Source organism: Xenopus tropicalis, chromosome 8, assembly GCF_000004195.4.
Source record: "Xenopus tropicalis strain Nigerian chromosome 8, UCB_Xtro_10.0, whole genome shotgun sequence".
NCBI classification, from domain to species: Eukaryota; Metazoa; Chordata; class Amphibia; order Anura; family Pipidae; genus Xenopus; species Xenopus tropicalis.
The window spans coordinates 109,231,016-109,246,731 of record NC_030684.2 but is presented as its reverse complement, the minus strand read 5'-3'; the positions used below and the strand labels follow the sequence as shown (position 1 = coordinate 109,246,731).

Here is a 15,716-nt window from a genome sequence, read left to right as displayed (position 1 = left end):
GAGCCCTATGGGAGACTTTCCTTGGGCTGGGTTGGAGCTGCAGAGTGCCATTGAGCCCTATGGGAGACTTTCCTTGGGCCGGGTTGGAGCTGCAGAGTGCCATTGAGCCCTATGGGAGACTTTCCTTGGGCCAGGTTGGAGCTGCAGAGTGCCATTGAGCCCTATGGGAGACTTTCCTTGGGCCAGGTTGGAGCTGCAGAGTGCCATTGAGCCCTATGGGAGACTTTCCTTGGGCCAGGTTGGAGCTGCAGAGTGCCATTGAGCCCTATGGGAGGCTTCCAAAATCATGCACAGAAGGATCAATGTCAGCGGTTTTCCCCGCTGTTTACAATCGTTTGGTACGAAAATTTCGGATCGCCAATACAATATTATAGTGACTAATGCATTTTTTTCATGATATTTGCAATCTTCAGAAATTATTTTATCCAATCCAAATTTTTCCCATTTGGGATTCGAACTCGTGATTTGATGAATGTAGCCCTTAGGGTGTGTACTTCAAGCGTTTATTTCTGTGTTCCCCTGCGGTGGTGTTCTCCTGCATTGCACCCCAGGAGAGCATAGAAACAAACCTATTCCATATTTCTGTATGTGCCATACAGTGAGTGCAGGTGGAACACAGCATGAATACATACGGCACATACGGAAGTATGGAATACGTTCCTCACAGGAACGGCAGGAAGAACCACTTGTGAGTACAAGCCCTAATTATGTGTAAACCTGCCATAATGTTCAATAATTAGCTTTTTATGCTAAATACTGAAATATCGTTAAAAGTTATACTGCATAAAGGAAAAGATCAAAGCATCTAATAACTGAGACACTTGTAATTGAAAACAATGCACATTTGCACCAGATTAAGTATAGTTAGAACTCCTTTGGCATATTTTATAGGCCAGAGGAAGGAGGATCTGTCCATCTTTCTTCTTTAGGTCAGCCATGTTGCAGTAGACAAGCTGGTGAGGCTAGCAAAATGTTGCTCTACCTGAGGCCCTTGTTTACCCCAGTCTGACTATGCATTAAGACTTACTGTAAATGATATTTACAAGATTTAGGAGGTTTTATGATGATCTGCCACAGACGTATGTATCATAAATGGGGTGACCTTTTGTTTTATTGAAGTTTCACATCATAACGATGCAGTGAGTAATATATGTATCTTGCTTACCCTGTAGATACCTTTCATCTGGGTGCTGCTAAGTAACAGCTGCTGGGCATATCAGATGAACAGAAGGTATCCAGCCCTACTGTCTGCTTGCCAAATTGCACTGTAACAGAGCCCTGCACTATACTGAAAGTACCTTATGCATTGGTGCCCCCACATAAATAATATATATTAGCTTCATTTGTTAGATGCTGGTATGGGTTGTCCATTTATTCTACAATACTTTCTAATGCACCACTGGATTGAGCATTCAGTAGGATCACAGAATGTAATGAAGGTTTTGCATTTTAGTTAATTGGAAAGGATTTTAAACCAATTTTTAAAAGCAAATTAAGGCTAAAAAAAAGAATATGGCTAGAAATGCATAATATATAGTGAACTTACTGTACCAGGCCAGAGATTCGGCAGCCCTATAATAGAAATGATCCTGGTCTTAAACGTTGTCTATATCAGCTTCCTATCTTTAATATGTTATGTTGTAAAGGGGTTTACCACCAAATCCTGGGGTAGAGGGAAGCCCATGAGTAGGAGCCGTGAGTGATAATTGGCAATCCTGTAGTTTTTATGTGTATTGTATTGGTCCTACTGAAAGATTAGTTATTATTTCATATCTGTGATACAAATGTATGTATTTTCGTTTTGCATAGTTTGCACGTTGAACACCTTGCAGTCCGAGAGCCCTATAGAGCATAAGTGTGGTTGGCTGGACTGGTAATGTACAGAATAGACTTGTGTCACCTCACATTGCATTGTATGGTGCGGCAAAGGTCAATAATCCGGATTAACCTCTGATCTGTGATTGTTCCTACGTTAAGTGCTGAGGCTGCTGTAAGTGCCTTTTGGTAGAAAACACTGAAAGGGGGAAGCATCCAGACTGACTAGCCAAGCATGGCAAAAACTGGACCTTGAAGGGAATGGTCACATATGCAATCCTCTTTCAACTGAAATATGCTTGCTTATTATTTAAAAAAAGTCCCCTTTGCAACTTTCCGTTTGAATTGCTCAGTACCTTTGGTTTTTGATGTGTGATTATGCGATAACTGTGTTGTTATAGAAAATACATGATTGAAATGGAACCATCCACCCATCTCCCTCCACTAGGCAGCTACATTATGTATAGGGATATGTACAGTAACCAAATATAGAACAGCACATTGTATGGAGTGGAACATTGCATGCTGCGCTCTCTTTTGTTAGACACCTGGCAAATGTCCTCAACGTGATGCCACTCACCCACATTTCAGTACCTGCTGTTATGGCCTTCTGTCTCCAACCCCTATCTCTCTCTTACCCCTATCTCTCTCTTATCCTATCTCTCTAATGCCCTGTTTCAGCCTGCTTATGCCTTTATTTATATAAATAACATTAATAGCATCGTTTATTTATATAGCGCCAGCAAGTTATGCAGTGTTTTATATTAACTTATAATGAATAGGGTCGTACAATAATTTAACAAACAAGGGTACACAGTACAAATAGGATCAGAGGGCCCTACTTGCAAGAGCTTACAATTAAAGTGAAAAAGCCGTTTCTTTAAAAAAGAAGAAAAGCCCCGGTCACTGGGGGGTACCAAATACTAGGAACCCCCCCCCCCCCAGTGATTGTAATCACTTACCTCATACCCCAGGCCAGAGCTCCTGTCTGCAGAAAACTGCACCAGCCTGGGGTACCTGAAAGCGAGTGATCCTCTCCTTTCTTCTTTCTTTACACCACTTGCACAAGACTTTCATTAAAAAGCTGGCTTTTTCACAGTTCTGCTCATGTGGTGGTCGCAAAGAAAGAAGATTTGTTCACAGGTACCCCAGGTCCATGCAGTTTTCTACTAACAGAAGCTCTGACCCGGGTCCCAAATAAGTGCTTACACTTAGTGGGGAAGGGGGGGTGCCTAACATTTGGTACCCCCCCAGTGATTGAGACTTTCCTTCTGCATTAAATGCATTAAATTTGCCCAAGTAAATATAAATTTAATAAACACCTACATTGTTGCACGGTGGAAGGCAAATATGCACTGCACAGCCTATGGGCATGTACCATTCATGCACAAAGCTATGAGAAGTGGTTTTTGGACACTGAATCAAGCTTATATATATATATATATACTGTATATATATATACACACATATTCCTTCTCTGAGAGATAAGGTCCTCCACTTAAATGAACATGCTGCCTCAGAACAGGTGTAGGAGCAGATGGATGACTGCAGGGCCACATACAGAAAATACAGAGCACAATACAGCTGCTACAAAGTCATTTCATGCCTGGTTCCTATGGAACTATTGGAAATGTATGGAGTTTCAGGATTTATAGTGAAACAGAATAAATGAAAAAATAATTAATACATTAAAAATTGCATTCACCAAACATACTAAACCCTGTAGCTTTACATTAATTCCAGTGAATTTAGTGTAACTTGTAACAGTTAAGTCCAAAGCTATGTAACAATGTCCAATGGGATTGGAAAAATGAGGGCAATGAAGATCTAAAAATAGGAAAAGATATTCTTTATGTACATAACATAAACCGTGTCCCCAATAACAGCAGAAGTAATAAGAAAGCCTTATAGCATAAAGCTAACTAAAGCATAAAGCATGCACAAATCTTCCACAATCTATCCCTTGTTCATAGGGGCCCTGCACCCTGACTTCTACTGAGCTGTATCTTATACCCCAGCATTTTAGTAGCTTAGGGTAAAAGATGTGGGGGTCCACTAAAATTATTATATTTTTGCAGGGGCCCACAGAGTCATATTATGCAGTTGAGGACATGCCTACATATAAATGGGACTACACAATCTCTCACCCATGCTTAACACAGAACAGTTCTAGGCCATAGCTCTCTGTGGGTACTGAAAACAATATAGGAAGACTAATGACTATTCCCCTACATATACATCAAGAGGCATATTTATTAGTGTGTAAGCCAGCATTACCAGTGAAGTTGCCCATAGCAACCAATCAGATTTGCTTTTGTTTTCTAACTTGTAGGTGACTGTTTAACTCTATTTGCCAATTGGTTGCTATAGGCAACATCACTGGTGATGTTGGCTTACACACTATAATTAATATACCCCTAAATGTTTTTTTAAGATCACTTTAATAATGTAGGCAAAAACACATCTGAATTTTCATAACTAGGCCCTAACTCTTGATCAGGCAGGGTTGATTTTCCCATAATTACTATCAGTGCAGTGATACAATCCTCATCTGACAGGCCTATAGGCCCCTCTGTATAATATGGCTCAGTGTGTGGGAGGCCAGATATGGCCCAGATCTGTTCTTTTGGTGACATTGCCCATAAAGTGGATCTGACAGTGAATGGGCAGCTTAAAAAGTACACTTAACATTGGGCTGTACAAATTTAAACAGACCTATAATCTTCTTTATTAAAAGGTGGATGTTTCCCAACTTCTCTTTTTGATTTGTCTGGATTTTGTCTCCCCAGAATGTGTTCTGTGATTTCTCAGTGTATTTTTATACACATTATACATAACTTCACTGTTTGTATAGTCTTACTGTATAAAATGCACAGACAAATAACTCAGTTTTGTATTTAACTAATTCTATTGGCTCCAATTTGGACAGGCTTTCACCCAGGAGGATGTGCTGCACAATAGCCCATATGGCATGTATCATTAGAATCAATCAACCAACTCTCTGGGTTTTCAAGTTCTGACTAAAAAGCAGCAGAGATATGTGACACAGTCCTATGGGGTATTAAAACACTGATTTTTTTTTTTACAGAGGCCAATTATGTCCTACAATTCCCTTGTCTTTCCTTTGCTGTCAATGGGGATAATGTGAAAATTGCAGTCTGTTCCCACTGACCAGTGTCAGGATTGGTTAAGCTCATCCAGGCTGTAAACAGTACAGGAATAGTTTGCTGTGAACTTAGTCTCTGTCTGTGTTTTCCTCTGCACTCTGTCTGTATTCACAGACTACAACTAGCTAACAATATTGACACAAACAGAGCACAGTCCGACACTGCTGTTGGCAGAAACGGGTTTGAGCATGGGAAAAGGTGTGAGAGGCAAAATATCCCCGACTGCATGCCGTGAGCAGGACCACCCTACCTGCAGATGGCATCTAACAACACTATGTCACATTGCAGCTATTGCATGAGCAACAAAATACATTCAGGATCTGGTAGAGTTATAAAAATAGACCTCTCCTGATACCCGATACCCTAGCAAAGGCCTATGGTACACGGGGAGCTCTTTCGCTTTCCAAGGGATAGGTGTGGTATTACACAAATACATATTGCTGAAATGATTAGAAATAAACTATTAAAGATGAAAGCAAATTCATGTTTAAATAAAATAGAAAGATACAGATGAGAAAGGATAATTGCAGAGTGACTTTAATATGCAAATGCAAAGCGGGGCCATTTTCATTTCTTGGTGTTTCGTGGCCTTTAGGGCTGCGCCATACAGTATAGAGTACTCAAGCCTGTCCTCTATCACCTTTAGAAAGATGGGGGGCCCTTGCATAATCCTAACATGCACCCTTAAAAGCACCTATATAAAGTGCACTGATTAAAATTGATTTTAAGGTGCCTATTAAAGGGGTGGGATCTGGTCATCTTATAAAATCTCATCTGAAGACTTAGGGGGCCATTTAGTAACAGTTGGATTTTCATCATATAAAAGTCAATGACAGATGTCCCTTCCCTTTGGTGCGACAATTCGAAAAGTCGCCGTTTTGTGATTTTTCTGCAAGCTTTTTTCTGTATGTACTTTTTTCAGTTTAGTAAATGCCAGACATTTGTGGAATGTTCATGGAATTATTCGAATTTTAAAAGAAAAAAATGAGAAGTTAGTTTTAGTAAATCAGCCCCTTAATATATCCTACAGGGAACATGTTTACTCTATCTCAGACCCCCAATATGGCAGCTGCCTTACTGATCTGGCACTGCTACACAGACACCACAATCCATCTGCTGATTGCATCTGTACTACACAATGTTTTTATGTAAGGGCAGTCTGCGATTGGCACTGTTCCTGCAGACTCTCTCTCTCTCTTTTATATTAGTCTTTCTGTCAGTTTAACTACCTGTAGATGGATAAATTGCATTTATTTGCACACTATAGCTCAAAATGACCAAATCTAGGTTAAATAAGATGAGTATGGAAAAGAAAACTTTAAGTAACGGAGATTAGAGAGTTTAGCAAGCGAGAGAAAACAACCCCATATTATTTTTTACAAACTTCATATGTTTTTTAGCTTTACAAATGCATAAAATGAAGTAGAAATATTTAAAAGGGAAATTATGGAATGTCAATCTCTTTCTCCAGCCCTATTGCTAGTAAACTAATCTTTTGGATTGTAAGCTCTTTTGTATCAGTTATTGATTGCTTTGTATGTTTAATATATAAACTCATTTATTGCACAGCACTTCAGAATAAATTGGCGCTTTATAAAACATGCTGTTAATAATAGTAATAATAACTGTTTGCCACGATAAACAACATAATAAAAACCCTTGAGTTTTAATGCTAAACACAAAGTGGCACTTACAGGAGGCCTTTTCCATTCAAACTTGATGGGGAAACTCTGGCTGTAGAACAGAGAGCTTTCATCTGGTGGAAACTCACGATCTTGAAAATGAAAGTTCCTCTGCAAGCATTTTTTTCTGAGTTCCTCAAAGGTTTTCTCACGTCCTCCAATAATTGGAAGATTCCTGCTGATAATGGCAGAATAAATGCCTCCTCCTGGGGCAGCACCATCACTAGCACCACCGGTCACTGCCGAGCCAGATTCGGTTTTCTGTGCCTGCTCTGGAAGGATTTCTGAAGGCATGGAGGCTTCTGTGTGTGCCCAATATAATAAATAAGTACAGGCACAAGTTGCACAACTCCTGAGGAGTGCAGAGAGGAAGTCTGCTTTCCTGGGTTGCACTGCTGTGCTGGCAAATTATGGTTCAGATATCTGTATCTGAAGGAAATGCACCCAAAGTTCAGTTTTTTGAATATGGACGATCTGTCAGCAGGTTATAGTGTGTGCTGTGCCCGGCACTGACTTGTCACTGAGGCTTGTGCACTTGGGGACGATTCAGCTAGGGAGCTAAAAATAAACAGATGCAAAGGCTCTTTCAGGCAACCGCTTTCCTGTAATGTTAATGTGGCCTTAGGGAACTTCCATGTGCTGACAGCTTTGCTTTGCACTTTTTACACTTTCATTTTTAAAATAGGAATGTGTAATGTATTTATAGGAAACCAATCATTCAGACTTATGTAGGCATTGATACATTTAGGCACAACCCTACCCTCTGCAGTATAGTTAAAAGGTATTTTGCTTGCAAGGCTGCATCTTAAGTACAGTTTGTTAAGGGGAATTTTAGTGTGCATCTATTGAAATACATGGAGGTGGCCTCAAAATAAACTGCATTCATAAGCAAATAAGTGCGTTTTGGGAGCACAACATGCAATGGACTAAGATACAGATCTGAATGCTTATTGGTACAAGCAGGCAGCCTAAAATAAAATCAATTATCTCACAGCTAGGGATGAGTTTTACAGTGAAATTGATTTTGCCAGCAGTGAAAGGTTTTGCAAATCTGTCCTAGAATTTCACTGTGTGGTCTGTTTCACCAGAGAAAACACACTTGGGGTCATTTATCAACTCTGGGCAAATTTGTCCATGGGCAGTAACCTATGGCAACCAATCAGATTGTTGCATTTATTGTTGTACATACAGCTGGCTGAAAAAAGCCAATCACTGGTTGCTATGGGTTACTGCCCATGGGCAAATTTGCCCAGTGTTGATAAATGATCCCCACTGTGAGTTTCAAACGAGTTGCAGTGTAGTGCATTGATCAAGTGCAAATGATATATATTTATATATGTATCAACCATCTATATACATAATAATATATATATAATAACTTACATTGCAAGTATACCAGGCCAAATATATTACTGCATGTTACATATTATGTACTATCAGTGCTGTACAGCTATCACTTTGGTACAAGCGCATAAAGAAGACTATGTTAACACATGAAAAAATGTGGGTGTGTGATGGCCCTAAGCTGCAAGAAAATTGTAAATTTTAAATGTTTTAGGTACCTATGGTTTGACAGATCATTCCCCTAAAACTAGAGACCTGTAGAAGTACTTAACTTGTTTTTCTTTAACTGGGATCACACAGAAAATCTTTGCTGTATGGCTCCATTCAATCACCCTTCAGAACATGAGCAAAGCACTTCATGATATAGGCTCGCCAACGAGAAACGCACTAGTTGGAATGCCCTGCTGAGAGGGCTATAATATATATATATATCCCTTAACTGATTACAATTCTAATGTACTAGATCTTATGGATGTTACACCTTGGAATACATATAAGTGCGCACCAACATAAAGTGTACACAACAAGCAGGCCTGAACTCTCAGTTACATACCTCCCAACATTTGAAAAATGCAAAGAGGGACAAAAAGAAATGCAGCAGCGAAAATATTTTGACCACACCCCCTAAATGCCACTCCCACTTTACAAAATTTGGCACATTATGTAAAGGTCTTGGTTATGTGTTATTAAAGTTTTTCTAATACAGGTGAAATTGCCCTTTAAGCTGCAAGTCTCAGTTCCCCAAAGAGACCTGTTTATCTTATTAGTTACAAGTGTATCTCAGTGCAGGTATTGAGTATTCTGGGCTCTGCCCAAAAGCTACTTATCTAATTAAGTTTGGGAAATTTTGCATCCTTTTTAGCATTCGGTGCAGGAGATCAAAGGAAAATGAGGGACTTCTCAACAAGAATCCGGGACTGTGGCCTGGAACAGTTGAGAGTTATGGACTTATATGTGGTGCACCATAGGGATTAATAAATTGTTACTGTATTGCTTTGTTATTTACTGACATGCTTTGTACTTGTTATTTTCTGGTTCTGATTTACCTGTTCTAGTAAAATAGAGAGTGTTGCATTGACTCTCACCATAAATACAGCAACTGTGTTATCTTTACTATGTACCAAGCTGTTAAAGGAACCCATACCTTGCCAGGCTACCCAGAAGGTGACAGACAACTCGGTAGAATATATAAGGCAATTATTCCAAGAACAATGTCAAAGTCAAACATTTCCTACAAGTATATAATTATACAAAATTGTGCGCTTGTGTGTGTAGGAGGTTTTGCCTTGGGTACTGTAACAGTAATGATTCTGAGGTGTCATTAAATGAATAATAAGGCAATCAATTACATTTGCCCCTGGAAATCACTTGTTTGACTAATCTGTTCAATGTAAGATCTAGCTACTCAGTACTGACAGCAGGGAAATGAATGCTTCCCATTCCCCTTACAAGTTATAATCTAAACTGGAACCTGAGCTACTGAGCACCTCGCCATCAACGGGGAAAGCATTGGACTGGGGACATTGGGCCTAGTAGGCAGATTTACTAAATCTCTAACATTTCTAACATTTTCTTTTTAAAATTTCAAATAAACTCATTTCAATGAAAGTCTGACATCTACTAAAAAGTCTTAACTGAAAAAGTAAATGCGGGAAAAAGTTGCAGAAAAATTGCGACCGAAACCTCTACTTTTTAGAATTACTGCACAAAACAATGTAAAAATCTCTAAAGTTTCGAAGCAAAGAAGTATCCTCCAGGGAAGGCAAGGGATATCTACCATTGAATTCTACATGATCCTGACAAGTATTAACTGGCGAATTGTTGGATTCAGATTTTTAGCTGTTTTGTAGCATAGTACATCTTGAAAAAGTTGCAACTTTTTCTCTGCGACAGTAAAAAAATCCAAATCTGTTTATTTGTGGTTTGTTTTTGTGCTTTGATTTTAGCAGTGCAAGTGGGTTTCCCATTCCATTTAGACCTCTGAAACAAATGTTCTCTAAGCCCCGTGTTAGTAGTACATAGTGGCACACAGGGGCGGGCCAAGCCGCCCGGGAGCCCTAGGAAACCCGGTCGGCCACCTCGCCTCTGCACCTTCCTCATTCACACCCCTCCCTTTGACGCGCATGCGCAGTTGAACGCGGGGGGCGGGGTTCACGTTGCGATTTGATGGATCATTGCTCCCACCGCGTAAGGACAAGCGGCGGGGGCAATGACTAAAGAGCACGGACTAGGGGTAGGCAGGAGAGGCTGCCTGGCGCCCCCCAATCAGTGCGCCCTAGGCAGCTGCCTCTTCTGCCTACCCCTGGTGGCACACATGGAAACCTTGGTGCACACGTAGAGGTGAAGGAATTTTATACTGTCCCTAAATACGTTCCAGCTAATAGAAGCGGGGTGATCTGCTCCCTTTATGCAAACCTGTGTTCGTTCACAACTGAATTAAAAACGCAAGAGAGACAGAGTCACATCTGCTGCTCACTTACAGATATTGGGGAGTAACCAATAAAGCACCAGGGTATCATGGGAAATAATTCCTATATGGCTGTTCAGTAAGTTTCCTCTAAGGACATATAACTGAGAGCACGTGATGCCTAAAATTGATGCTGATACAGTTAATGTCATCTGACATGTCACGGTGTCTGGGGTCTGTGTGAGAACTTATGTCTAGAAAAACATAGGGGCAGCTGATGTGGTCAAAGATACATGTTATCAACAAGGCACTGAGCGAGAGCCAGACTGTATCTGTCACCAAATGCCACTCACACAGACAGGAGGGCTAAAATGTCCAGAGATAGGCACACACTGTGGAACTTGCACTAGAGCAGGTATGCGCAGAATCAATAGTTGGGGCTAATATGTCACAGTCGAGGTGTGGGAACAACAATCCCAGAATCTCCTTAGAGTAGAACTAGAAGGTTGTTGCCTCTGTCTGACACTGATCACAGGATTTCATAATAGTTAAGCTATTTTATGTTTATAAATGAAGTCCAACATGCAGCAACTCCAGCTTCATCTGAGGTTTCTTATCTCTTTCTTGAGCAGAACAACATACAAACAGTTCTCTGTTTTCCTTTAGAACGTAAATTGAGCCAGAGATAAAAATGATTACCATTTTGGGGACAGATATATACCTGAATATTCAGGAATAGTCAACACAATTACACACACAAACACAAATTCCACCTTACATTACTGTAAATAAAATAAAAGTATAATTATTAATATTTTATTTTCCATAAAAGATCCTATAGGGGTTATATTTATGGGACTCTAGTAGGTATAAGATATTATTCTCCTTGTTTTCTTTGGAGGCAGATGAAAATAAAGCAATAAGGGAAGAATTTTTTTCAGTGATTCAAGATATAAATGGCAAAGAGAAAATTGAAATTGTCATCACCCAGCTCGATTATTGTGCCAAAAATATATGGGGACTGAGCTCTGCATTTCAAAACAATGTATATATTCACATCACATACTTAGCATTAAACTTTAGGAGCCTGGGTGGTCTGGCCTATCCTAGAGATTAGTCATGTGTCATGTGTGCTTCCATGGGTGTATGTGACCGGCCAGTAAACCAATCATGTAATCTAATGTAATAAACCAAATGAAATAATGGCAACCAAATCTACAGACTTGGCTCTTTATTCACACTTAAAACCAAAAAACTTTTTTTTTTTAATCAATACCTCAAAACAAACAGGTGAGGTTTGCTAGTCCAGAGAAACAGAGGGTAAGTGTTTATATTTGGATGCTACAAACAATCTTCCAGGAGAAATTATGCTTAAAGTGATACTGACACGAAAAAATTACTTTTCAAATTGTGAATCTACATAAAAAGTTACCTATAGGTCATGTTGATCTTTTTTCACTGTAAGTATTTGTTACTTAACGTTCCTAAACCTGACTGTTTTGCCAACCTGACTGTCCCTTCTCAGCCTGTCAGTTATAGCTTCTAATGCTAACAGCCTCCTGCTGCACAAATATGGCTGCCCCCTCATAGAGGGACATGGGGGATCAGATAGGGAATGGAAAAGCATCAGGAAATACTTTTTTGGCAAAATTATAAAGCTCAAGCAAAGACAATGTTATGATAGATGTAAAAAAGGTTTCATTTCTGGTGTCAGTATCTCTTTAAATGGTATACCATTCTCTTCTCTAGAATACTTACTTTAATAGTACAATCCACATGGATTGATACTGCCCTAAACTTTTATGTATTTAAGATTTGGTGTCCGTTTGGGACAGCACATTGCATGATATCTAATGCTTGTTTGCATTTCTGCTAAGTATCTTAGACCAGAACTGAATAAGTTCCATTGTAACTCTGAAACAAGCACAATCGTGCATAGGATCAATCAGTTGTATTCATTTGCTTTCTAGCTTGTTTGTGACAACTTCAAATCACTTCCAGGTGATTGTTCATTGAGAAAGGTGAGTTTCCAAACCAGGAAAAGGAAATGGTAGGGTTTAAAGCCATAGGGGCATATTATCCCTATGGGTCCCTTCATAATTATATTCAGGGATGTAACATTTCCACTATTTGGTTGGATACTATCCCCGCTTCAGGTCTGGCCTTAACTCATGTTGCTAATTAATTTAATTGTGTTTGTCCACAGTGCTAAAATACTATAAGAACTATCCAATGAAATATCAGTTGCACATAAACTTGCAGCACTTTCTCATTTCAGGTCTATAAAGCAAACTACAGGAAGAACTGCTACCATTAAGACTATAGAGAATTGTATATGGATGACTAAAATGACTATGACTAAAATATAGACTTTTCCCATAAATCGTTCCCTGCCCTTTTGTCTGCGTAGGTCTTTTGATTCCTTAAACTTCAGATGTTGGTTGGTCTGAGGTTATATTTTAATAACAGCTATAGGGCTACAAGTCTGACATAGTAGGTCATGGCAATGTTTATTTTGGCCCTATTATGGGGGTCCTGGTGTTGTATGTTTAAATTAGAACACAGTTTTGGTAACAAGTAAGGTGGAAAAATAAATTAGCAGGCAATCAATAATCTACACTTAAGAACATTATACCTGTCTTACTATGAATTTTGCTGAAGGAGGTGACTTGGTATCACAGTTGGGTGACATTGGAATATCAATGTGTAAGCACTTCTGGGCTTTTTTGGGAAAGGTGATACTGTTGTGGTATCCTCACAGGTTCCTAAATAGCATCATGAAAGGTTGCTTCTTTTCATTTATACAAGCAGGAACATATCACTACTTTGTATTCTAACACTGTTCCTGTGGCTTCACTACTTTCCCTCTTTCCCTGGGAATTACTCACATACAAAGATCAAGGAAATATTCAATACTGTCCCCACCATTTTTGTAGAATAAGTAGATTCTATGGAGTGAACATAGCACACAATTCATTTTATTGAGAAGAAGGCATATGGCTATGTGCTAGGTGATTTAGTAAAGATTGCTGTACCTAATGTGCCATTTCCACTGCCTCATAGAAAGGTCAGGCAGGCTATGGTCCACTGAATATTTAGGATAAGGAATAACTAGCTTTGGCTGCACTTAAGATGAACAACCTTGCATTTATTTAACATTACCGAACATTATACATTCATAATACATTAGGCCTTGAAATTTCTGCCTTAGCTAATACTAAACATACAGTACATGTTTTAATTTGGTTCTAAAATGTCCCCTTCATCTTCTTTTAAAACAGGGATTTTAAACTAGAAAATGTATTACTGGATAGAAACAGATGCCAAAATTACAGACTTTGGATATTTCAAAGAAGTTCAGTTTTATAGGTTATAATTTAATAGTACTGGACTCTAGATAGGGGTATATATTTAATGAAAACCAATAGATGAGCAAATGGAGAGACAGTGCAACACAAGAACTTCTATAATTTTTGTTTAACAAATACTGAACATGCCATCTGCTTCCTTTCCAATTGCAATCTAGTTTCATTCTAAGAAAAAGTAAAGTGGCTAGGGTTTCTATATATCTGATGTTTGTAAGACAAAAATATGACTAATGGGGATACTATTAAAATGTATCTCTAGCCAATTAGTAGAGCTTTTTTTTTGGGGGGGGCATTATGCACTGAGGTTACCACTGCTGCTAGAAGGAGCTTGTATGTTTTCCCTGTGTCTATGTTGTTTCCATCATTCACTTCTCTATCTGCACACAGTTGAAATAAAACCCAATACATGCATGTTAATTGTCCCTTGATGAAACTTGAACTAGTTTGTGTTATGTCAAAGTGACTGGGAGTTTCAGATGCAAGCTCCACTGGGGCAGAAACAAATGAGAATCTGTGCTAGTGCTCTATAAATAAAGACAAATAATTATTACCTAGATAAATTATCTAACTAAATGCTCTCTTTCTGCTGAATTAGTTAATTTATGGACAGAAGCAAAACCCAATGCGGAACTTTGTTGCGGAAACAGAAATGTTTAAGATCAGTAGACTGCTGGGCATCGGAAGTGTCCATTTATAGAATGCTTGTTGGCATGGTAAGCAGGGGCAGCTTTTCATTAAAGCTTGGGGAGGCTAAGCTTAATAGAAGTCTTAAAACAAAAATGGAAACCCAGAATCACATATAGGCCATGCCTTCTTTCCGTTTATCAGTATATCAGTACACATCTGTAGAATGAACTGGTAGCCAAGCAATAATATTAATGCTTCCCACATGCAATTTAAAATACTCAGAACTTAAATGATGGCATAGTTTTTATTACTAAAATACTCTGTGTACATTGCAAGCATTTAAAATTGTATTTTTAAACCAATAAAGGTTTAGTTGTAATATTGGTGTGTAGGCAGCTATTTCAGGTGATTGTGCCTGATCCTGAGGTTTCAGAAAGAGCCAGCACTTCAAAATGGAACTGCTTTTAGATAAGCTATTATTTTTCTGCTCAGTGTAACTGGAGGAGTCATGGCCAGACTTGGATATTTTACTAATAGGCCACTAGGTGGGGCATAGGGTAATTTATAGCAATACAGGTTTCAGGGAGCTATTATCTTGCTACCTTCCCATATTTCTGCTGATCGGATTCTAGGGAGTGGGGAAATATCAGTACAAATGATAAGCTCGCTCGAAATAAGACAATAATAATATTAACATTAATTATAAATCAGGTATCAACTGATTGGCTCAAAGGCCAAAGTGGCAAATCATACCAGGAATTAAATAGAGACCCGGGTGTTCATACCCCGGGTCTGTCACTCAGGTAACAAAAGGTCTGAAGAGCGATGAAAAGATAAGAAGAAGCTCACCGTGATTCTGTAATGGTCCGGGTGCTTAGAGCCCCGAACCCGTAGCCAAGGCAAAATATCAGAATTTGTAGAGGTGAATCCAAGCGCACCGGACAACTGAATGTTCTCTTAAAATTTAGTCTTTATTCATCCATTAAAAGCATGCCACGCCTGACGCGTTTCGTGCACGGATGCACTTAATCATAGGCAGGAAGTACAATCACAACACAGGGGATTTAAACAAGAAGTAAAGATTGACAGAATGACGTGATAACAATTAACAAGACAAAAACACACCCCCCCGGAAGTAAGATCAAAGGAGAAAAAGACCCAAGAGAAACATTCTAATATCGCATATTCAGAGGTGAAAAGACATTGTATCCAATAGATAGTCAGGTCAAAATAAAATCATGGTTGAAAATAAACAGCAATCAGTTAAATAGTTATATGAGATAAACACAAAATTGCACGTTGTCAA

The 15,716-nt window shown here is 39.0% G+C and overlaps 1 protein-coding gene across 4 annotated transcripts in view; it reads right to left on the bottom strand.

Annotated features, from left to right (window-relative positions):
• Positions 1-7,193, bottom strand: part of capn3 (calpain 3) — a 48,602-nt gene extending 41,409 nt beyond the window's left edge. For all 4 annotated transcript variants that reach the window (XM_002935335.5, XM_004917239.4, XM_031890824.1 and 1 more), the window contains exon 1: positions 6,677-7,193. In XM_002935335.5, coding sequence (XP_002935381.2) covers positions 6,677-6,958 — 282 coding nt within the window. In that variant the 5' untranslated portion in view covers positions 6,959-7,193. The remainder of the gene's footprint in view (positions 1-6,676) is intronic.
• Between the last annotated feature and the right edge of the window lie 8,523 nt (positions 7,194-15,716).